We start from the raw sequence: 25,127 nt of genomic DNA on the forward strand, positions 1-25,127 counted from the left end.
ATAAATATTCATAAATTTATATAAACATGTGATATGTATATGTGATTTCTTTAATAAAATTTGTTTTTTTTTAATCTAGATGGCAAGTGTAGATTATCTGAGGTTCGCCATTAGACCAACAATAAATGGAGTATATATTTTTCAATAAATAAAAAAAGAACGATACCCAAACTCATTATTATTATATTTTCACTAACATAAGGACAACATCGCAGAAATTTTACTACAAACAAAGCAACAATAAATGATTCGGAAAATAACAAGCTAACTAAAAACCGATTATAAAACACCCAGCCCCAAATGCGCAGAGGTCAGACACTAGTATGTTTATATATTTCCAATGCATGTATGCAACAAGGTACAAATATTTGTATGAGATTTATTAAATTGATTTTTGGATGTGAAGTTCTCAACAAATCCCTGAAAGGGAAATTAATTATAGGATATGCCTATTCTTTGTGTAATAATTGAATTATTTATTGGAAAAAATACAAATAATTTGAATAGGGTCAAGGATTTGGTATTTTGGTGGTTGCATGCTGGTAGTCTTAATGTGTTGCAGGTTGCCACGTCAGTTTTCAGCTAAATTGTTTTTGTAATACAGTATGATACAACTAAATTGGTTAGTGATAATTAATTATATAGGACCGAAAATAGCAAGAAAAGTGAGGGGGTAAAAAAGGTAGAAAAAGCAAAAGAACCGTAAGCGACGGCCGCCACTGAAACTGAAACTCAGCATAAAAGGAGGCGTGAGCTGTTGGTCGTTGGGGCTCTTTCTGCTACCTGTACAGCCCAATTAGTTATTAGTACTGTACCATTTTTTCTTCCTTAAAAAAAAATTTGTTGGGTTAATCTTACCCATTTTCAAAGTCCAGCTATGAGCTATCTAACATCTATTGTTTCAGAAGAAAGAGTGGAGAAGATGTGTATTAAATGAAAATTTCAAACAAAAGAGAGGGTGCCACCTGTACAGCCCATTTATTGTTGTTTCAATGTTAAAAACATAGAGGCCGATCGGAATTCGAACTTGGAATTGTGCTGAAAAAGGGTAAGGTTCACCATTAGACGAATCGATCACATTTGACGTGTAACGTATGCAATACGGATAAGTAATATTCTATTTTCCAAAATCCAGGGGGCCTGTGCCTCCCGGTCCCTTAATGGCTCCGCCCATGTTGTCAAGATGAATTAAGATGACAAGAACATGAGGTCTTTATAAACACAAAAAGTAGGAATGAGATCGAAACGAGATAGAAAAACTGAAAAGAAGAGAGAAGCCGAGAGAAAAGAAGAGAAAGATTGAAGAGGAAGAATGATACATTCAAAAAGTGAAGTCCAGAATAAATAAAACTAAAGTAAGAACCAATTTTTGGTTTTATTAAATAAGAATTTATGAGCAAATTTCTTATGAGACATATATGTCTTACTAGGGATTTCCAGAGAAAGAGCAATTATCGGTTAGCTAGTTTTGAATTTACAACAACGATCAACTCATTTACGAACAACATGCAATAATCACTGGATGAAAAAGAACAAAACGAAACACGCAAACCAATTTGCATTTCAATAAATATCCCAAAAATGAAAGATTTTCCATCTCAGTCAACCATCACTGGATAAAAAGAGCAAAACAATACATTAATTGCGTTTTCCAGGTAAATAATAAATATCCCAAATAATAAATATCCCAAAATGAAAGATTTTCCATCTAAAATGATGAAAATATGTAGCTAAGAATATAAAATATTACGAAGCACTAATTTGGGAAATTCAGATTTGAGCTGCACTGCCCTTTCACCAGCAGCCTTTAGCCGCTCCGCATACAAGTCTATCATTGGCTTTCTCTTAAATGGTAGTAACATATATTTTACTACAGGATCAACGATAATTTCCTCGAGCATGACAGCATTCTCAATGAAATATGTGATCATTTCGATCTCCATTGTACGCCCCACAAAGCCAACAAGTTCCACCACTTTAAGACATTGGTGAGGACATTTTGGGGCCTTCTCTACACTTCCCCTTGCCCTAGAATAAGGCAAGCAATGATTAGACAGTACCTGCATCAAGAACAAACTAAGTTATAGCTTGCTTGCTTTCTTTAAGTGAGATCTAAGTAAATAAAAATAATAGTGGGGGAACCTGTGGTTTTGCACAGGTAAACCACAGACACTTGGACCCCAAGCATAAGGCAAAGTCTCGTGGCATTTTGGTGGAGACTCCAACCATGGTCCAACATAAGTTCCTGGACCTAAAAACTCAACTAACACGATACTTTCATGCCATGCTTTTCCATTTATCAAAGCAACGTTGTTGAACATGCTAGAGATGAACAATAATGGGCCTTTTTAAACTTAAGACAACTTAATTATAAAAGAACAAGTGTCCTTAAACACCAATATTGTCTCAAACAAAAACTATAACACTCACCACTAGTACAAATTTATGCAAGGAGGGAGATGCCTCTATCAAGGAGGAAGCTAAAGCAAGAAGTCTCTCGTCATCATCTGACACAACAAACAATCTCAATTTCTTGAGGTGTGTCAACACAGGAAAGTAGACAACTGACGTTTCCTAAATAACAACACAGACATGTACAAGAAAAACACAAATGAGAACTCTTTAATTCAATCAACATAGGAAAGAGGACATCATTAGCTAGGCATAGTTTAACGTGCTTACCTGGACATGATATACATTGAGCGTAAGTGTCTCTAGTTGAAAGGCAATATTTCGAAGCTGTAAAAAGTTCCACGTAATATATTCACCATATTTATCCCCACAACGTAATTCAACAAGGTTGGGGACATTCCCAAAAGAGACTTGAGGTCGACCAGAATATTTGAATGACAACAGATTTGTCGCGGAAATATATATGCTTTCCAAATTCCTGCAATACTTTATCTTCAAATGCTTCAAGCTAAGTGATTGACCATCCACTTTAAGATCGACAAGAGACATAGAACCTAATACATATAATTGTCCAAGATACATGCAAGAAGATAACAAGTAATCAATACCATCTCCACTCACATTTACGCCTTTTAGCAGGAGAGTTCTCAGGGAACTAAAATCAGGAAGCCTTCTTACACTGTTGCAGAATAGAGGGAAGGTGTACTTATGGTCCTGAGAAATGCCACCAACCTTATTTAAGTCCATCACCAACTCTTTGACTTTCTTTTCACTTGCAAAGTTCACCCATCTATCGAGATCATGTTTATTATTTTCATCCAAATCAAATTGAACCCTGAATTTATCAATAGTAGAACCCTGATATGACTCCAAGACACGATTTATCCAATTTATATGTCTAAGTCTTGCAGCATGAACCAATTTCAATCCTCTTGGGTTTGCATATAGTGATACTTCCTGGTCTAGCTTATTTGGAGCGTCAAAGTTCAAGGAAGGAATAAAAGCCCACACTTTGCGCCACCGACGTGAAAGGACACTGGTCCTAGCTGCTTCTTTCATTGTCATGAAAGACAGAATGAACACCAATACGTCATCTGGCAGTTTACTTATCTTATCCTCCTCTACATTATTTTCTTTCTTTCTCTAAAATAAGATAAAACCAATAAAAAAACAGCATAGAATCAGTGAATAAAAATAATAAAATTATTCAAATTCAATATGAACACAGTAATTAATGCAATTTGATGCAAAGTTGCCACCTTGTGTCTCTTTACATGGGCATATCTGCATCGCCTTTTTCTTCTCATTATCAACTTAAACATTGTTTGTATAGCTGAAAATATTATCTGACAGCTATATTATCTGCAAAGAATAGTTTATGTTATGGATTTAATAGCCTTAATATGTTACAGTACTATTAGGATTACTTATGTTATGGATTTAATAGCCTTAATATGTTACAGTACTATTAGGAGCTCCTTTAGCTCTTGCTCAAAAAGATATTAAGAGAAGTTTAGCTTATTCTACAATGTCTCAATTGGGCTATATCATGTTTGGGCTATATCATGTTAGGGCTATATCATGTTAGGGCTATATCATGTTAGCTTTAGGTCTGGGCTCTTCTCGAGCCGCTTTATCTCATTTGAACTTGGGACAAAAAACGTGAGGCAGAACCCTAAACTAGCTAGAAATTCCAAAAATATTCAAACTCATAGCTGAAAGGGGTAAGTTATAGCTGCGTTCACCGAAATTTGATCCCGTGCAGCTATGTGCCTGTTATAGGATGCAGTTCACAATTCATGGCCCTGTAATGTGAATACGAGTCTAACACACAAAAGTCAAATTATATTTTGTTCTTTTGAAATTTTAGAGATTGTAGTTTACAATATATATCGGTTTTGATCGGTTATGTGTGTAGTTTACAACTGGGCCAAAATTTCTTTCTTTATTCTCATGAGTCATGGCTTTAACATGATATTGAAATCAGTTAATCAAGAATAAGACCTAACGAAGCCCAACTAACAAATCAACATGAGATTGAAATCAATTACTCAAGCATAAGACCTAACCAAGCCGAAATTAACAAAAGATCTAGACTTGAAGAGGCCACTGAAGAAGAACCTGGTTTGAGATTCAGAGACGGAGTGAGGCAGTAGAGAGTGGCTGTGCGACTGTGATAGAGAGTGAGAGGCAGAGACGTGAGAGAACTGCAAGTCTGCGACGCTGAGAGACCGTGAGAGCGCGATTCGACGATGGTGTAAATACTGTGAGAGAGTCGGCGAGAGATACAGAGGGGCAGAGATTTATTTTAGTGTTTTAGGTTTGTCCTACAATCTTGGCCATTCATTCAAAAATCTAAATCGATGGTCAAGATAATGGTAGATTATTTATAATATATATTAAATTTAACGGGGTAAGTGATGCCTAGTTTAATAAAGTATTTTGTAAAATAGTAGATATGCTAGTAGAAATAATGGTAGCAGAAATACTGAATAATTTTAGTAATAGATATGTTGTATGAATGTTTGGTATTGTTTGGTTCAACTTTTACTGGTAACAATTATGTTATGTAGCATATTGTGACAAATTATTTGTAAGGGTATCATGCATTTTAGTTGTGATAAAGATATATAAATGTATTTAAAAATAAAAATTAATTTATAAAATAAAGATAATTAATTAAAAAAAATAAAGATAATTAATTTATTAAAAAAAATAATTATTTTGTTCTAATAGCTAATTAATTTATTTATTTATTTATAAATTTTTTTAATACTTATTAATAAGGACAAAATAGACAAATGTTAGGTAAATGCTACTAAAATGCTTGGTTTTTGTAGCATTCCAAAAAAGCCATAATAATACTCCACAAAATCCCTTGAATTACGTGCACATAAAATGTTATTTGGATAGATACAAGCACTTATACTAGTACGTAATATAAATGTTTGTAAAAAAACTTTATCAAACGGGCATTCAGTCTTCATTGAATCAAAGTATCAAACACTTCACCTAGAGCCACATGTAGCCACATGTATGGCCAAAGAGCATCCGCAGCAGTTTAGTTTAATAGATCCATTAAAATACAGACAAAATGTCATTTTCTCTTATGTTACAGATTCCTTATTCAACAAACACAATATCAAATTATCTATCATATTCTCTAATTTATTAAAATAATATCACAATATTTAATATTAATTATCCCTTTTTTTGTGGAGAGAACCAGATCACCTCTTTTTGATGTCTCATGTGTGTGAGTGGGTGATGTAAGTTTTTGATATGAGAGAGATCAACGAGATTGTATAGTGAATTTGACAACCGAAAATTCCTTCCCTGTGGGCAGAACATAGAGATGGCAAAAAAAACCGATCCGAGTACTATTCATAGGGTACCCGGTCCGTTTAAAACCCGAAAACCGATCCTATAGGTTTTGGAAACGGTTTTGGTTTTTGTTTTCAAACCCGTCATGTTTTAGGGTCGGGTTTGGTTTTTGGTGTTGGGTTTAGGGTACCCGAACCGTTTAATAAAAAGATTCATTATAGTAATAATATTATAAATCATCTGTAAAGATATACTACTAGGATATTAAATTATAACATGATAAAGCATATTAAAACGTATATATTTATGGAAGCATACTAATAAAACTATAAATTATACTAATTTGAATTATAAAATCATAATTAATATAAATCATACTCAATATTAATTTATATTAATATAATCTTCAAATAAAAAAATAAAAAATAAAAAGTTAAATGGTAAATGGGTACCCGATGATAAACGGTTATGGAAAGGTTTCGGTTTTGGAAATTTAAATGGTTTTTTAAATGGTTTTGGAACGGTTTTGGTATAGAGTATATTAAATGGAAACGGTTTTGGTATTTTATAAATGGAAGGGTACCCGACCCGTTGCCATCCCTAGCAGAACATCAACATGTTACGAAAAAGTTCATAATGCCCTCTTTGAAACCCGGAAATTTCTCCGATGACTGGAACCCGGTGTCTCAAACTGAGATGAATGTATCAACGAGCAAGATATGTGAGAGTATGCAGAGCTCTGTGATGGTATGAGATAGTATGCAGAGTTGTGTGAAGAAAGTGAGGAGAGAGAGGATGCGTTAAGAGAGGATGTGTGACAGTACGAGAGAGAATGTATACAGAGGAGAGAGAAATAATATTTTATTTTTAGAGAAGTGAATAGTAATTCCCTAGATTTAAGGAATTATTATTCATATTCAGTAAAATGTAGAGGTGTTTTTTGATAAGTTATCTATAATTGTTCCATATTTTACAGACAGTCTTATATTTAGGTTGTAACATCCCGACTAAATTTGTTTTAATTACTAACATTTAGTATGGATTAATTAGAGGAAACAAATGAAAGGGCATATTAGGGATAGTAATTTTAGTGGTGGTAAATGGGTAATTGAAGTAGTATGGGATTTATATGAGGAAAGGAAAAAAAAAAAGAAACAAAAAGGTGAAATGGATAAAGCAAATACCACCGCCTCTCCTCTTTGTATTTATAGCAACAAGTAAAACAAAAATGGGAAAAAAAAAAGAAAAGAATAGGACTTCCTTCTCCTTATTTCGGTGACGGACGAGAAACAGAGAGATGAGTGGGTACGAGAACGAGAGAGTTGAGTTGGAGAGTTTTGGCAAGGATTCTTCTCAAGAAATTAACCCAAATCTACTAAAGAAGGTTTAATCGGGGTAATTACCACTCCAGTTTATCATACAAGACAAATATGGGCTCTGCAATTGTAGAATTCTGATAGTTAAACTTCAAAGCATGTATGATGCTTTACTTGAGGTTGTCGGATAACAAGGGTTTAAGTTTCAGTCCATGTTCCAGAATGGGTGGGACTAACTAATCCCTGTTTCGGTTTTGTTTTTAAATGAGTAAGGTCTAGGATAAAAGCTAAGGCCGAATACATGTTCAACCTGATTCTACTTGGAGGATTTCTGAGAGGCATCAACTAACTTGTCCCGGAAGCAGTTTATTGGATAGGAAAACAAGAAAGTGCATTATTGAGGAAAGAGTCTGGGAAAATAGGCATAATTTTATTAAAGGTGATTGATACCTAAACTCTTTTTGTTCACTGTATGGATGTTTCCAATAAAGTTTATGGCTAATACCAGTATTTGAAGATAATTTTCTTATATGATAAACATTTGCTCGAAAACATGGTTTGAAAAAGCTTGAACACTGATGTTTTACGAGCTGGTTTATACTTGGTATTTGAGCATTTTATGGAATGATTTAATATGAAATGTTTTTGGTCTATGTGACACTTATATTCAAGTATGCCAATTTATGACAGAGAGCATGGGTTACAGAGGTTTTTGGGACCGCATTTACAGTACATATAGCCTTTGGGCCGTGCAATGAGTGTTCATGCTGTCTATGCACGTATGACGAGATTTATCGAATTGTTATCGCTCTGGTTTCTGATCCGTCAACCCAAATGCCAGAGATTGATATGAGTTGTCCATGACCAAGAGATGGTATTTTGATATATAGTGTATGCTAGAATACTTGAGATTTCATACAAGTATTTATACAGTGAATATGAGATATTTGATCTCATGGATTTTCATGGAATATTCAAAATCATGGTTTTTATTGGAATATGCAGTTTCATGAGTTTTCACTTCGTGTTACCTATGAATGGCTTCTATGTGTGAACAACATGTGGCAATACTATAACAGATTTCAGATACTATACCTATATGTATCTCAGATTTCATATATGTTTTCAAAATTGTATTTCCTACTTGGCTAGCGAGCTCACGTTTTTATATTTTAAAATATATTTTCAGATGATTAACAATTTGAGGGTATTCCACACTTCTCGAATTCAAAAAGCACCGCTTGCCGGGCTATCCACATGGAGTCAGTAGGATATTTACTTATCTTATCCTCCTCTACATTATTTTCTTTCTTTCTCTAAAATAACAAAAAACCAATAAAAAAAAGGATAGAATCAGCGAATAAAAATAAAATTATTCAAATTCAAGATGAACATAGTAATTAATGCAATTTGAAGCAAAGTTGCCACCTTGTGTTTCTTTACATGGACAGATCTGCATCGCCTTTTTCTTCCTATTATCAGCTTAAACATTGAATATATTATCCGCAAAGAATAGTGATGCAGTGGATTCTTATGCAAGTTTGAAGTCCAATGACGTGGAGGATGGTCAACCAAGCATTGTTGTAGCTGACTTGGATCAAGTCACGTGACTCTTAAAGAGTCTCATTTTTGTCCGTTGTTCTCTTAGAGATTTACTGCTCATTTTCTTATCTGACTGAAGCTTGTAGTTTGATCTGGTATTTAAGTGTTCTCGTTGTAGCCGTTGGGCAGATTAGAATTTGGAAAAGAAGTCTCTTACGAGATTACTATAGTAGTGTAGCTTGTTCTTATTATCTTCTAAGAAATATTGTTTTCTTATCTTCCACATCTTGTCTTTGTTATCGAGAGCGTGAAGCATTGAGATCGAGTGTTGTTCTTGACTCCAGATCTGTGTCTTTTGCTGTTGCTGGACCAGTTCCCACGGGAGTTGCATCAAATAGTCAATAAGATGTATAAAAGCAGTGTGATTTGCTACTTGAAATTGCAAAATAGAAGAACAAATGCCAAACATACCAAAAAGCTTTCAACTCGTGAAACATCGAGGTAGAACCCTAGCGGGAGATTCCGAAAAGCTTAGTAACCAATTAGCTATTGACAGCTGTCCTGGCTAATAGAGATACTAACAGAGTTCATAACAGCCACGAACTTTAACAGAATTAACAACTAAAAGACTAACGGACATTTAACAGAAGTTTAACGACTCAACCAAACTGACTGACTTTCAACAATATAATTGACACTAACAGACTGGAGCAATATAAACCTTGTTGAGGATTCGTGAGTGACTGGACTCGAAGATACGGAGGGAGGCAGTTGTCATTGGACCACCTGCTAATACTAGACTGAACAAAACGAGTGATTATCTTTGGGAGCAAGTTGCTGACGTGGAGCCTGTTGGTACAGCGACAAAGGAAGAGGCATGTTGAGGAGAGTATCGCGTGAAAGGAAAAAGCCCAACAAATTGAAGGATTACGTGTAGGGATAGGATCGTATCTATAAGTGATTAAATAAGGAATGAGGGGAATGTGGTTGTTATGGAATGATTGATGTTTTGGCTCTCTTCTTCCCCCTCCAGACTTCTCTCTTTTTTTCTTGCTTGTCTGCCACTATATTTCAAAGGTTGCTATGCCGATCTTAAATTTGTATTTCCTTAACTTTCTATCAATATAGTACCAGTTCATCCGATTTGGTGCTTTCATTGACTCTGCCATGACTGAGGGTACCCGTTTCAAGGTTTCGGATGAAGCTATTAGTCTTCTTCAGGAGGCCTCCGCCCTTCATGAGTCTTCGTTGGATTCCCTCTAGTCTTCAATGGTGGATTTGACTCAAGTATTTAAGACCCAACACCAATCTGTCAATTACCTTACCAACAGGGTCACCGCCATGGATGGTAAACTCGAACAAGTCTTGCGTTTAGTTCGCACTTCCATAACTGATTTTGGCAGCTCTAAGGCGATTATGGAGCCTCCCACAAATATCGCTTCTTCGTCTGCGGTTTTGGCTTACCTTGGTGGGGAATATGTGGCCAACACATTGGGGGCCTTAAATTCTGGATTTGTAAGTCTGGAGTTTCCTCGTTTTCATGGCAATAATCCTCTGGAATGGGTTTCAAGGCTGAGCAATTTTTTCATCTTTTCCATACATCTGAAGCTCATAAGGTTGAGCTAGCTTCGTACCATTTGGATGGTCCAGCTTGGCAATGGTTTCAATGGGCGACTATGGAGACGCCTTTTCCTTCATAGACTCTGTTTGCTCGCTCCCTAGAGACTAGATTTCGACCGACTATGTTGGAGGATCATGACTCTGCCCTGGCTAAACTTACTCAAATAGGATCTCTTGACGACTTTTTGTCTTAGTTCAAGCTGCTCTTAAATCGGGTTCCTCAGTTACCAGACTCGTTCCATCTGAGTTTACTTCTTTCTGGTTTACATGTTGATATCCAGCATGATGTACGGATTTGCAAGCCTACCACAGTTGCTGATGCTATTAAGTTGGCCCGTTTACATTACGCCAAGCTCTAGGCCTTAAAGAAAGTTGGCCGACCGGGTGTACCACCCCGCTTGGACTTTCGACCGGCTATTCAAGTTCGTGGGCCTTTATTACCCACCCCTGCTCATCCACCACCGCAACCCTTACGAACCACTGTCACCGCTCCACCATCGAAACCTGCTAAAAATTTACTAGTTCAACATTTAACGACAGCAGAAATGCAACGAAAACGTGAGCTTAACACCTGCTATCATTGTGATGCTAAATTCGTTCCAGGCCATCGTTGTCCGACACGGCGCCAACTTTTCTATTTGGATATGGCGGACTCAGTTGAGGGAGGTGAGGAACAATCAGATCAGCAACTAGTGGAGGAATTACAGGTCCCAGAGCTCCAAAACGCAACAGAATATTCTGGCGAGACTATAGAACTAGCTATTTCGTATCATGCCTTAACCAGGTCTACTAATCCTACGCCTCTCCGATTCATTGCGAAGGTAGGAAGTACTCAGTTGTATACTTTGGTTGATGGGGGTAGCACCCACAATTTTGTGCAGAATAGCATTGTTAGGAATCTGGGCTTGTCGATTGATGCTGTTACTCGTCTTTCCGTAATGGTAGGCAATGGTGAGAAACTTCAATGTGATGGGTGTATTAGAAATGTTCCTATTCGCATTCATAATTCCACTTTCACAGCTGATTTGTATGTGGTTCCGATTCAAGGGACGGAATTAGTTTTGGGGGTTTCTTGGTTGGCCACAATAAATCCAATTCTTTATGACTACGTTCAGAAGGCGATTAAAGTGTATCGGTAGGGGAGCCCAATTCGGCTCCAGACAGTTATGACCGACACCCCAAAGGCAGTTGATACCATACGATGCTTGATTCATTCTGGCACAGTGGGCACCTGCCTACAATTGACCTTGCAATTTCATTCGATTAATGGATGAGAGGAGTTAGTTGCTCATGAAATGACTGGGTTATTAAGTCGGTATGAACAAGTATTCAACAAACCTCAGGGGTTTCCGCCAATTCGAGCCTCCGACCATGCCATTCATTTACTTCCAGGGATGAACCCAGTCAATGTCAAGCCCTATCAGTACCCCTACTTATAGAAAACAAAAATAGAAAGATTGGTTTGGGACATGTTACAAGATGGAATTATTCGGCCTAGTACTAGACCATTCTCATCGCTGGTCCTCTTCGTGAAGAAAAAGGATGGCTCCTAGCGTTTCTGTATCGATTACTATGCTTTGAATGCAGTAACTATTCGGGATCGATTCCCCATTCCAACATTAGATGAGCTCTTGGATGAATTTAGTGGCGCAACTATCTTCTCCAAGCTGGATTTATTAGCAAGTTATCACCAAATCCGTGTTAGGCTAAAGGATGTGGCAAAGACGACTTTTCAGACACACGAGGGGCACTATGAGTATTTAGTGATGCCATTTGGGCTCACCAATGCTCCCTCTACTTTCCAAGCTACTATGAATACTATCTTTCGACCCTTTCTACGTCGATTCATTCTAGTTTTTTTTAACGATATTTTGATTTATAGCAAAACTCCTATTGACATTTACAACATGTGGAAACTGCTCTACAGCTAATCAGTTTATTGCCAAGAGTAGTAAGTGTACATTTGGTCAGGTGACCGTGGAGTACCTTGGGCATATTGTCTCGGGTAAGGGGGTGCAAATGGATCAAGACAAGATCACAACTACTGTTAATTGGTCACAGCCGCAGACAGTAATGGCACTTCATGGTTTCCTTGGGCTTATGGGCTATTATCGACGTTTTGTGAGGAGGTATGCTATGAATGCTTCTCCTTTAACTGATCTTCTACAAAAGGATGCTTTTGTGTGGACAGAGAAGGCTCAGTTAGCGTTTGCACAACTCAAGGAGGCATTGACCACAGCTCCAATTTTGGAACTGCCTAATTTTTCTCTACCTTTCACGGTTGAAACTGATGCATCGGGGCAGGGATTGGTGCGGTGTTAACTCAAGCAGGGCATCCCATCGCGTATTACAGTGCCAAACTTTCATCTTGCATGCAAGCCACATCAGTTTATCATCGGGAAATGTTTGCCATCACAAGGGTTGTGGCTAAGTGGAGACAGTATTTGTTGGGTGGCCGATTTATAATTAAGACAGATCAGAGAAGTTTAAAAGAGTTGATGGATTAGGCCATCCAAACTCCGAAGTTGCAACAATGGTTGTCAAAACTACTTGGCTATAGTTTTGATATTCACTATTGTCCGGGAAAAGACAATGGAGCCGCATATGCCTTATCTAGGCAGCAATGGGAGACTACTAGCTTTCATGCCTTGTCCATCCTTGGCTTGATCTTGTGCCTACTCTATTACAAGAAAACGTGACGGCTTCTGATTTGGATGCTCTTCAGCAAACAATTCGCGATAACCCTGGATCAGTTCCTCACTATTCATTCAAACAAGGTCTGGTTTATTTCAAAAATAGAGTTGTGATCTCGGCAACTTCCAATTTGTGCCAACAGTTACTTGAAGAATTTCACTGTACTCCAGTTGAAGGACTTGCTAGAATTTTGCGCACCTATAAAAGACTAGCTTCCAGTTTTTTTTGGCCACTCATGAAGAAGGATGTTCACAAGTTTGTGTCCGAATGCATGGTTTGTCAACGAATGAAGGCGTCCTAATTAGCCCCAACAGGATTATTACAACCTTTGACAATCCCAGAGAATATGTGGGAAGATATAGCTATGGATTTTGTTGTTGGGCTACCGGCTTCCGACGGAAAAGTAGCACTTCTGGTAGTGATTGATCGTTTGACTAAATATGCTCATTTTTGTCCATTATCAACTCATTTTACTAGTGCTATTGTGGTTGCTGTCTTTGTAAAGAAGATCATCCGATTGCATGGGGTCCCACGATCTATCATCACGGATCGAGATCCTTTGTTTTTGAGCAATTTTTGGCAAGAAATATTCAAACTCCAAGGGACTAAACTATCGATGAGTAGCGCCTATCATCCCCAAACGGACGGGCAAACGGAAGCTCTGAATCACTGTTTAGAGATGTATCTCCACTGTTTTGTACATGATAACCTGCGCATTGGCTCAAATTTCTGCCTTGGGCTGAATTTTTCTGTAACACGGCTTATCATACAGTTGCAGGAATGACTCCATTCAAGGCCCTGTACGGTAGACCACCTCCGCTGATTCATAAATATATACCTGGGTCTACTAAGCTCGATGCGGTTGATCAGGAGCTCATGGCTCGAGATGAGTTGTTGCGCCTTCTTAAGACCAATCTACAGAGAGCCCAGTTGCGTATGAAGAACAAGCATATCAGCACCGACGAGAGGTTCAATTTGAGGTGGGTGACTATGTCTTTGTTAGGCTTCAGCCATACCGCCAACTCTCCTTGCGACTAAGTCGAGATTAGAAATTAGGTCCCCATTTTTTTGGGCCTTTTCCATTAGTCCAGAGGATTGGATTAGCTACCTGTCGGTTAGAACTTCCAACATCAGCAAAGTTGCATCCAATTTTTCATGTCTCTATTCTTAAGCGTTGTGTGGGAAATCCAGCAGACCAGCACATGCCCCCACTTGTGCTTACTAGTACTACGGGCCAATTGTTCGACCAGTAGCTATACTTAGTCAGAGAAGTATTAGCCGACAAGGCTAGATGGTGCCACAAGTACTTGTTCAATGGGAAAATGTCCCTCAAGAGGATGCTACTTGGGAGGACTTGCCATACGTTGGCAAGTAGTTTCCTAATTTGAACCTTGAGGACAAGGTTTTTAACACCGACAGAAGTATTGTCATGGGACCACCTACTAATACTGGACTAAACAAAACGAGTGATTATCTTGGGGAGCAAGTTGCTGATGTGGAAGAAAGAAAAGATAAAGACAGAGTATTTTGTATTGTATTCCCACTTGCAGCTGCAAGGGTTGTATAACAGTATATATATGAGTACAAGGTTTGTAGCCCTAATAGAGCACCAATTAGATAGTGCCACATGGCAAGTAACATACACAGAGAGTAAAGAATAAAACGCTGCAGTTTAACATGAGGTCTTGACAGGCTCCCTCAAACTTGTGAGTGGTGAAGGACTCTGAACAACTCCAAGTTTGTCTCTGAGAAAAATAAAGCGAGAGTGAGACAGAGGCTTGGTGAGGCAATCAGCAGCTTGATCATGAGAGGGAATGTATCTAACTTCCAGGCTCTTGGAGAGAACCCTGTCTCTAATGAAGTGCACATAAATGTCAATGTGCTTGGTTCTAGCATGATATACAGGGTTGGCAGCAAGAGCGCCAGCACTAATGTTGTCGCACCATGTGACTGGAGTTGTCGGTAGAGGAAAAGAGAGTTCATTGAGTAGAGACTGTATCCAAGCGAGCTCACAAGCTACATTAGCAAGAGCTCTATATTCGGATTCCGTACTCGATCGAGCAACAACAGATTGTTTCTTTGATGACCAAGAAACCAGAGTATCTCCCAAGTAGACACAATATCCAGCCACAGATTTTCTATCTTCTGGGCTGCAAGCCCAGTCAGCATCAGAGAAGCCAATCAAGGCTAGTCTATCACAAGGTTTTATATGAATTCCCATGTTGCGAGTGCCCTTCAGGTACCTAAGAACTCTTTTTACTCCTTGCCAATGAGAATTAGTGGGATGTTGGAGAAACTGGCTGAGCTTGCTGACAATGTAGGAGATGTCAGGTCGTGTATTTGTCAGATATTGTAGAGCTCCTAACGTGCTTCTGTAGACTGTAGGGTTAGTCATAGGATCACCCACTGTGGATAAGTAGTGCTTCCCAACAGCAGCTGGTGTAGGACATGGTTTGGTGTTCTCCAAACCAGTTTTCTTCAAGAGGTCATCAATGTATCGAGTCTGTGTTAGGTACATGCCAATGTCATGCCGCTGAACTTCTATTCCCAAAAAATGGTGAAGGGACCCCATGTCTTTTAGAGCAAACTCGTTGTTCAGTCGTGTGACAAATTGTTGCAAGGAATGAGAATTGTTACCTATAACAATGATATCATCGACATATATCAAGACCATAAGAACTTGAGTGTCGTGCTTGAACACAAACAAAGAAGAGTCACATCTGGAATTCTGGAAGTTCCAATCAAGTAAGGTCTTTCGAAGTTTCTCAAACCAAGCTTGTGGAGCTTGTTTCAAGCCATAGAGGGCTTTATGCAGTTTACAAACATGATTAGGTCTTGTGACATCCAAGAAACCCTCAGGCTGCTGCATGTACACTGTCTCTTGAAGATTCCCATTCAAAAAAGCATTGTTAATGTCAATTTGCCTCACAATCCAGTTCTTGGACACAGCGATAGTCAGGACAAGTCTGATAGTAGAAGGTTTAACTACAGGACTAAATGTTTCAGTGTAGTCTACACCAAGAGTTGGTGGAATCCCTTTGCCACAAGCCTTACTTTACACCGCTGGAAACTACCATCTGCATTAAGCTTCACTTTGAAAACCCACTTGTTCCCCACCAAATTGTATGTAGGAGAGTAAGGGACCAAGTCCCAGGTTGTGTTTCTCTGAAGAGCATCAAGTTCGGCAATCATGGCAGCCTTCCATGCTTTAGACTGAAGAGCCTCTTGTGTGGTTCTAGGTTCGGTTGGTATGGAAAAGGTGGTGGCAGTGTATAGCTGGTATTCAGCAGGGTATTTTTTTGGCTTATGGATACCAGATTTGGCTCTAGTTTGGATATGGTAGGCAGGTTTTGGTTCTCTGGTCAGGGTTGAGATTGGAGAGTCATATGGTAGGGAGTCAGGAGGAATAGGAGAGGGTGGATGGACAAAAGGTGTTGGACTATCGTTGGATGGATATGGTTCTGTGGAAGAAGGGCTGAGAGAAGAATCTGTGTTGAACTTACCTACACCTTGGTGATTTGTTTTGGAGCTGACAGAAGCACTTGTTACTCCATTGGCAGCTTGTGGAATGACCTCCAGACCGGATTTCAGAGGAGCAGATTGAGTTGTTGTAATATAAGAAGAAGATGATGGTTCAAGGGGATTAAACCAAGTTGTTGTATTGATAATGGTGTTGGACTGGGGTTGTTTAGTATTGAGGAAGCCATATTGAAAGGGAAAATCAAGTTCATTGAACACAACATGTCTTGAAATGTAGATTTTTCCTGTGGAGCTTAGGCATTTGAAGCCTTTGTGAGAGTCACTATACCCAAGAAAAACACACTTGGTGGAGTGGAATTGAAATTTGTGAGCTTGGTAAGGTCAGAGACATGGGAAGCATGCACATCCAAATATTTTAAGAAATTTGTAATCTGGAACCTTACCTACGAGTTGTTCTAAAGGAGTGTGATTATTGAGAACTGGAGTAGGGAGTCGATTGATGAGATAGGTGGCAGTGAAAAAGGCTTCCCACCAGAATGTGACAGGCAGGTGTGCTTGAGCTAGAAGAGTTAACCCAGTTTCAGTAATATGCCTGTGTTTTCTTTCAGCACGCCCATTTTGGGCTGAAGTGTGAGGACAAGAGTGCCTAAACTCTACCCCATGTTGTTTGACAAAAGCACTAAAGCTCCTATATTCACCTCCCATGTCAGATTGCAAGCATTTAATTTTTCATTCAAACTGATTTTCAACTAAGGATTTGAATTGGAGAAAGGCACCAAATGCCTCAGATTTGAATTTCAAAGGGAAGATCCATGTGAACCTGCTATGGTCATCAAGAAAAAGTATGTAGTATTTGTATCCTGAGGTGGATTGAATGGGGGCAGGTCCCCAAAGATCAGTGTGGACAAGATCCAAAATGTTTAAGGCATGGGAGTTGGATAATTGATAAGGGAGCAAATGAGATTTCCCATATTGACATGCATCACAAAATATAGGATCAGACTTAGACTTTGTTTTCTCATTGCAAATTGTCAAAACATGAGACAAAGTTTTACTAGAGGGATGGCCTAATCTCCTATGCCAAATCTCTTTTTGGGAAACATAGCTACTTGAGTTCACAGACTCGGTTTTCTTGGAATTTAAAGACTGAACATTGCAAATGAAAGCTTGAGAGGAAGCATGAAGTGGAGAGGGAATGGCTTGAGCTGGAATGGAGTTGATAGCAGCGGGTCGATCGAGTTGATATAGGCCATTCTTAAGCTTCCCGTGGAGCAGCACCACTCCTGTCAGCTTGTCCTTAACAAAACAACCAAGAGAATTAAACTCAACACAAACGTTATTATGAGAGGTTAGTTGTGAAATGCTGAGTAAATTCTTTCTGATGTCAGGAACAAGTAGGATGTTTTTGAGTGACAAGTTTGTGTTATTTCTGGTAGGCAGTTGTGCATACCCAGTGTGTGTGATTTGAAGTTTGTGTCCATTACCAATCACAAGAGAGTCTTTACCATGGAAGTCACTCTTTTGAGTGAGGTTGTCAAAGTCACCTGTCAGGTGACTGCTTGCTCCACTGTCAGCATACCAGGCAGGATCATAAGGCATCTCAGATGAGACCATGTAGGCAGAGTGTTGATTGAAGCTGGAGCTGCTGGAGCTCTTGTTCTGGTCCGGGAGGCTGCCCATGTAGTTGTTATCAAACCTGTAATAGCAGACAGTAGCAGTATGTCCCATCTTGCCACAGACTTGGCAAATGGGTCTGCCATGACCTCCAGACCTCCCACTTCTTCCACCGAAACGACCACCCCGACCCCGAAAGTTGTTGTTTCCAGAGGTCCTGTGTGAATTTTGACTGTTTGAATTTCGCCCTTTGTGGTGATGGTTGTTCCTATTGGAGACGAAGTTTGCACTGGCTTGTCCAATGCTCATATTTGCCAGTCCACCAGTGAGTTGCTCCAAGCGACGCTCATAACTCACTAGAGTAGACTGCAGTTCCATCCAGTTGACATGTTCTTTTTCATTCAATTGACACACAACAGGATTATATTCCAAGGAGTCCAGACCGGCAAGGACTTGAGAAGCCAAGTCATCGTCATCAACTGGGTGTCCTGCTAATGTGAGATTTTCTGCCAATTTCTTCATGGCTTTCAGGTATTCATCCATTTTGAGACCACCTTTTTGCATTCGTCGGAATTCCTTCTTGAAAAATACCACATTTGAACGGGTTTGAACACCGAAGAGAGTTTTCAGTGCATTCCATAGCCCTTGAGAGGTTTCATACCCCAACACCTCTGAAGCAACATCTATATCGATGGAGTTATAGAGCCATCCAAGAAGGTTTTGATCCTGTGCTACCCATCTTTCATGGGCTGGATTGACGTGAGTTTCAACGTCAGTGGAGTCTGCTAGTGCAGTTGTAATATACTCAGGGGGACAGGGTTTGATTCCTGTGAGAAACCCCTCTAGTCTGTTTCCTCGTATCACGGGAAGGACCATGCTTTTCCATAATAGGTAGTTCTCATGGCTGAGCCACACAGAGCAAAAAGAGCCAAGAGTGTTACCTGTAGTGGGTTGGGTTTTCATCCCAATGTGACTGAGAACGGTTACTGTGCTCTCGTCCAACCTCGAGTCACCGGAAGTGGAGCCCTTCTTGGGGGTTGTTGGCAAGTTGGAGAGTTTGGGGGCGGATTCATCTCCGGCGTTGGCCATAGCAGCTCCGATACCAAGAAAGAAAAGATAAAGACAGAGTATTTTGTATTGTATTCCCACTTGCGGCTGCAAGGGTTGTATAACAGTATATATATGAGTACAAGGTTTGTAGCCCTAATAGAGCACCAATTAGATAGTGCCACATGACAAGTAACATACACAGAGAGTAAAGAATAAAACGCTGCAGTTTAACATGAGGTCTTGACAGTGGAGCCTGTTGGTACAGCGACAAAGGAGGGTGATGGTGCAGAAGGCACGTTGAGGAGAGTATCGCGTGAAAGGAAAAGGCCTAATAGATTGAAGGATTAAGTGTAGGGATAAGATCGTATCAGTAAGTGATTAAATAAGGAATGAGGGGAACGTGGTTATTATGGAATGATTGATGTTTTGGCTCTCTTCTTCCCCCTCCAAACTTCTCTCTTATTTTCTTGCTTGTCTGCTACTGTATTTCAAATGTTGCTCTGCTGATCTTAAATTTGTATTTCCTTAACTTTCTATCAATATAGTACCAGTTTGTCCAATTCATCCCAGCAGTAGAGAGTGGTTGTGCGACTACGAGAGAAAGTGATGAGAGGCAGAGACGGTGAGAGCATTACAAGTCTGCGATGCTGAGAGACCGTGAGAGAGAGCGCGATTTTGTGAAGGTGGAGAGACTGGAACCTTCAGAGAGAGTCTGTAAGAGACTCAGAGTTCGAGAGAGAGTGAGACTGTGAGAGGCAGAGATTGATTTTAGTCTTTAGGTTTCTCCCTAAAATTTTGGCCATTGATTCAAAAGATCAATGGTCAAGATAATAGTAGATTATTTATGATATATTTGTACCTAAATCATTTTTGGTATTTGTCTTTCAAAATTTTAGGTTTTCGATTTCGGTTTGTGTTGGGAAAAAATCAATTAAAAACTGATAACTGAAATAATTTAACTAATTAATTTATATATATAACTTTGATTTATTTAATTTATACTTTTGATTTCTACAGTCAGTTCCCGTATTCATTATTAATTAATTAAATAAAGCTTGGATACTTGGTTAAAATTGGAGAAGCCCTTAAGCCCAGCTTTGAACTCCCCATGCTCCATAGATATTCTTCTAAGCCCATTTAACAATTTTTTATAGAAAACTTTAGTCACACCCCTAACTTTACTAATCATGCCCCGACTTACTTTGACCCTTTGTTTTTTTAGATGTGAGCTCTTTACACCCCATCCCCTCCAACCTCTCTCTCACCTTCACCACCAGCAAGACGACGATCCCAACATTGGAAATCACCATCTTGAGCTAGTTCGTTTGATTCAGACAAATATTAAATTCTGGTTGTATGGGCTTGCAAGAGGTCGTTCGATTCAGACCCAACATTTGCAATTTCCATCTCGAGCTAGTTCGCTCCAATCCCACTCTCTTTCAGTCGCGTTTTTCTTCTCCATCTTGTTCTTCTAAAGAAACAAGAAGATACTCTATTCATCATTCAAGCCTCCAACTAATTCTTAGAGGATGTACTTATCAGAGTATAAAGTAGCTTTTGCAAATCCAAGCTCACTTGTTGACTTCTGATAGGGCATGAAGATTCACAGGATGCTTATTTAGCGCACGGAGTAAGGCTAGAAGAAATTTCTCAATAGATTCATCACTGTCCTAGAGGCTTTTTTGGATTCTTCGGCGATTTTTTCTGATTTGGAGTTAGGGAATTGGTTAAAGGAACAAGGGTTTTGGCGAATGAAAGTTATGATTGAAGATTGAGCTCTATCCATGAATGATTTATGTTTTGGGGTGTGTATCAAAAATGTTGGAGATTTTGATTGCTTTTGATGTGATCAGAAATAATTTAATTTTTGAGGGGTTCTATTAATAAGAGGTGTCTTTAGTAAAAATCAGAGTGTGACTGAAACTCTTCATTTTTTACTCCTACGGCTGACATGGACGGCCCATGTTATTGGAGCATTGACGGCCCACTTTATTCAAGCCCTAAAATTTTGGGCCCAGATTCATACGGGTCAATAATCACACGAACGTCCCATGTTATTTGAGCATTGACTGCCCATTGTATTCAAGCCATAAAATTTTGGGCCCAGGTTCATACGAGTCAATAATCACACGAAAAACAGCCCGTTGAAGTCTTGAAGACATAGGGCCTGTTTGGGAGTGCTGTCAACTGCTGTGAGGTGCTGTGAGTTATAAAACTGTGGTGCTGTGAGATGAATTGGAACGCAAAAAGCTGTTTGGGGCATCACTTTTAAATGTGGTGCGGTGCTGTGAAGTGCGTTTGATGTATTTAAATTACGGTTATATTAGATGACTAATAATATTAATATAAAATCACTTAATGTTTACATTGTACATTAATCTAAAATAAAATAATTGATAATTGACCTAATTTGATTACGTAGGACAATTCAACATATATTGTAAACGTTTGAGAGTGCTATGAAGTGTGGTGAGGTTATATATTATAAGCGTTTGAGGGTGCTATGACGTGTGGTGAGGTGCTATGAGGTAAAAAGTTGTGGTGCTGTGAGGTGAGTTGGAACGCAAAAGCTATTTGACGTATCACAAAAAACTATGATGCTATGAGGTACAGTATACGTGAACACAATTGAAACACACTCTCAAAAATCTATCATAGTTCGAAACCCATTAAAAATTTAAGGGTTTTTTTGGAAAAGTAGCACCTTGAAATAACACATTTGGAAAACTAACCCACTTTTTTCAAAACATGAAATCTATCACTTTTTTGTTTTTTTCTGACTCAAATACCCTTCTCACATACCACAATACACATCAATGCCCCTCACATGCCACAGCAGACAGAGATATTCGTAACCCATCGAGAAAACCCAAAACCCGATTTACCAAAACTCCATTCCTGGCATTTACCGATGTTTCTTTGCCGCACCAAATCTTCTAGTGTTTCTTCAAGAGGTCTCGTCGAGGTGCCTTTCATTATAGCTTGGGCATTCTTCAGCCTTGTCGACGTTCCCATCACTGTCGTCATTTTTGCTCTATATCGACATTATAACCCGAAGTGAGTGATTTTTAAGTTCGCATGGTATATAGGCTTCGTTAGAACTCTCTTACCTTGCATTGAATCGTAGACACACCATATTCAGTTGATTCAGTTTATGTTCTTCTTCGAGTATTTGTTGATATATGTTTGAGTATTTGTTGACATATGTTCGAGTATTTGTTGATAGTTGTTCGGGTATTTGTTGATAGTTGTTCGAGTTTTTGTTTATTGATGTTCGAGTATTTGTGTAGATATGTTCGAGTATTTTTGTAGATATGTTCGAGTATTTGTTGAGATCTGTTCGAGTATTTACCGAGAGATCTGTTCGAGTATTTGTTGATATCTATTCGAGTATTTACCGATAGATGTTAGAGTTTTTGTTTATTGATGTTCGAGTATTTTTGTAGATCTGTTCGAGTATTTGTTGAGATATGTTCGAGTATTTGCTGAGATCTGTTCGAGTATTTACCGATAGATGTTCGAGTTTTTGTTTATTGATGTTCGAGTATTGTTTACTTCATAGAATGATAAAGGAAATATTTGATAAAAATTGACATTAAATGAAATAAACTCTAACGTGCCCATGTAAGGATTACATCGTTTATGGCATTCATTGCAGTTCCAACATGGGCTGCAAGGTCCAAAAGGGACTCTTGTAGCCAATAAACATTTTGGCCGCGAGCGTGACCTCATGCATTGTCACGAATTCTGATCAATGCATCCCTCGTTGAACGGAGCACGTTCGTGTAGGACTGGTTACGTTCATATTCGTTCTGAAGGTTCCTTTCGGCTTCCTTCAGTAGTTCTTTCAACTCTTCAATGGAGTTCTGAGGGTTTTCTCTATATAACTCCTCAGATACAGTGAATATGTCGACGATAGGGTCTTCAGGCTCCTCGTTGTTCGTGGAAATGGACCCTTTCTCTTGGATCCCTGTCTTCTTTGAAGAAGACGGGTCTTCAGTCTTTGCTCTCTTTGGAGGAATGGGGTTTCCCTCCTCATTTATTGCTCTCTTTGCAGGAGTTGAATGAGAAGAACTCATTTTAGTTCGAGATGGGTGATCTTTGATTTTTGAAGAGGATAAAGGATGACCTTAAACAGTTTCTTCCTATGTCCTATTTAAAGTTGAAGGAACAACGTTCTAATAAGTGGGTAGTTATTTTAAAAGAACGTGGAGAATCTAAAACGGTTACTACTCGAACTCTTAAAATTCTAGGAATTAAATTTGAACTTAAATGATTCGAGTAATATGTGATATATGTTCGAGTTTTATGTGATATATGTTCGAGTATTTTGTTACATATGTTCGAGTATTATTGGATATATGTTCGAGTATGTTGTTACATATGTTCGAGTCTTTTGTTACATATGTTCAAGTATTTACTTATATCTGTTCGAGTATTATTGGATATGTGTTCGAGTATTATTGGATATCTGTTCGAGTATTTTGTACATATGTTCGAGTATTTACTTATATCTGTTCGAGTATTATTGGATATGTGTTCGAGTTTTATGTGATATATGTTCGAGTATTATTGGATATCTGTTCGAGTATTTTGTTTCATATGTTCGAGTATTATGTGATATGTGTTCGAGTATTCGTGTAATTGTAAATATTTCAACAGATATTAAATGAATCATATAATGTAAGGAAATAAAAATTTTATTTATAAAATTTTTTTTTACAACCTAACTCCAGATGTTCAATTTCACTTATTTTATCTAAAACCTCCTTGATCAAAACAGATAGATCAAGGAGGGAGTCCTGGAGTTTATGGGTGTCCTGCTCCATAGCTCGCTTCTCAGCTAGCTCATGGAGCTAGGACAATGAACTCTCTGCAATCTTTGTTTCGTGATCTTCCAGGTCTTCATATGCCTCCTCCAGTTCCTTCCTCAAGGTGTTCACAACACTTCGAGAGGATGTCATATTATAGAAAAAGGAGATTTTTCTTTTGGGTTGATGTATATCTTTCCCATAGATAGTGCTATATATATAGGAATAATCCTAAGTATTAACTCCACTGTATTTAATTCTTCTCAGAAATCGAAACGTCATAATTAATATTAAACATTAAATCTAAACTAATAACCATTAAAGATAAACATAGAAATCAAATGTCTCCCACGAGTTTTGAAAAGATAAACATAGAAAATCGGAAAAGGTTCAACTAATAACCATTAAAGATAAGGGTAATCACTTTTATCCAGATAATAGTATTTAAAAATATGGCTTATTTTTTATTATATATGTTCGAGTATTTTAGGATATCTGTTCGAGTGTTTAGGATATATGTTCGAGTGTTTATGATATCTGTTCGAGTGTTTGATGATATCTGTTCGAGTATTATATTACATACGTTCGAGTATTTTATGATATCTGTTCGAGTATTTTAGGATATCTGTTCGAGTGTTTATGATATCTGTTCGAGTGTTTGATGATATCTGTTCGAGTATTATATTACATATGTTCGAGTATTTTAGGATATCTGTTCGAGTGTTTATGATATCTGTTCGAGTGTTTGATGATATCTGTTCGAGTATTATATTACATATGTTCGAGTATTTGAAGATATCTGTTCGAGTATTAGATGCCATATGTTCGAGTGTTTTGTTTGATATGTTCGAGTGTTTGAAGATATCTGTTCGAGTATTCTATTATATATGTTCGAGTATTCTATTATATATGTTCGTGTGGTTTATGATGTCTGTTCGAGTTGTCAAGTTCTTGCAATTTTGTTTTTCAGGAATGGGTGTGGTTGACATTGTTGTTATATACGACGGAGATTGGGAATTTTCAGGAGGAATTTACAAATTCATTGGTGGTATTGGGAAAAGTTTTGTTGTGAATGAGTCCATTTCCTATGAGGATTTTTTGGAGAAGATATACAAGATTACGGGAATTGATCGAACTTCAAATGAGTTTGGTCATGAAATTTGTATATAACACACATTTCCATATGGAACCGTTGGTTGTTAGCAATGATGATGGCTTGTAATTCTTCATACGGCAGAACGATGATGCACGGCGACTTGACGCT

General features: G+C 38.3%; 2 protein-coding genes and 1 non-coding gene across 5 annotated transcripts; 1 reads left to right on the forward strand and 2 right to left on the reverse strand.

Annotated features, from left to right (window-relative positions):
- Positions 1-1,598: 1,598 nt before the first annotated feature.
- On the reverse strand, positions 1,599-4,726 carry LOC120007466 (F-box/LRR-repeat protein At3g26922-like). 3 transcript variants are annotated; one of them, XM_038857708.1, is made up of 6 exons: positions 4,534-4,726; positions 3,672-3,774; positions 2,683-3,555; positions 2,431-2,574; positions 2,143-2,245; positions 1,918-2,060 (listed from the first exon to the last, which is right to left on the reverse strand). In XM_038857708.1, the coding sequence occupies exons 2-6, from the start codon at positions 3,732-3,734 to the stop codon at positions 2,050-2,052; spliced, it is 1,194 nt and encodes a 397-aa protein (XP_038713636.1). In that variant the 5' UTR covers positions 3,735-3,774; positions 4,534-4,726; the 3' UTR covers positions 1,918-2,049. The 3 variants fall into 3 exon arrangements, with proteins under 3 accessions (XP_038713634.1, XP_038713635.1, XP_038713636.1); XM_038857706.1 differs by lacking the exon at positions 2,143-2,245 and having other exon boundaries at positions 1,599-2,060; positions 4,534-4,722; XM_038857707.1 differs by lacking the exons at positions 2,143-2,245; positions 3,672-3,774 and having other exon boundaries at positions 1,599-2,060; positions 4,534-4,723.
- A 6,754-nt stretch (positions 4,727-11,480) lies between these two features.
- Positions 11,481-12,536, forward strand: LOC120007252 (uncharacterized mitochondrial protein AtMg00860-like). Its single transcript, XM_038857454.1, has 2 exons — positions 11,481-11,493; positions 12,097-12,536. The coding sequence occupies exons 1-2, from the start codon at positions 11,481-11,483 to the stop codon at positions 12,534-12,536; spliced, it is 453 nt and encodes a 150-aa protein (XP_038713382.1).
- A 5,846-nt stretch (positions 12,537-18,382) lies between these two features.
- Positions 18,383-18,485, reverse strand: LOC120008332. Its single transcript, XR_005470451.1, has one exon. It is a non-coding gene; the product is annotated as a small nucleolar RNA Z247 (small nucleolar RNA).
- Positions 18,486-25,127: the final 6,642 nt, after the last annotated feature.

The sequence above is a fragment of the Tripterygium wilfordii genome, chromosome 10 (genome assembly GCF_013401445.1).
Source record: "Tripterygium wilfordii isolate XIE 37 chromosome 10, ASM1340144v1, whole genome shotgun sequence".
In the NCBI taxonomy this organism is placed as follows: Eukaryota; Viridiplantae; Streptophyta; class Magnoliopsida; order Celastrales; family Celastraceae; genus Tripterygium; species Tripterygium wilfordii.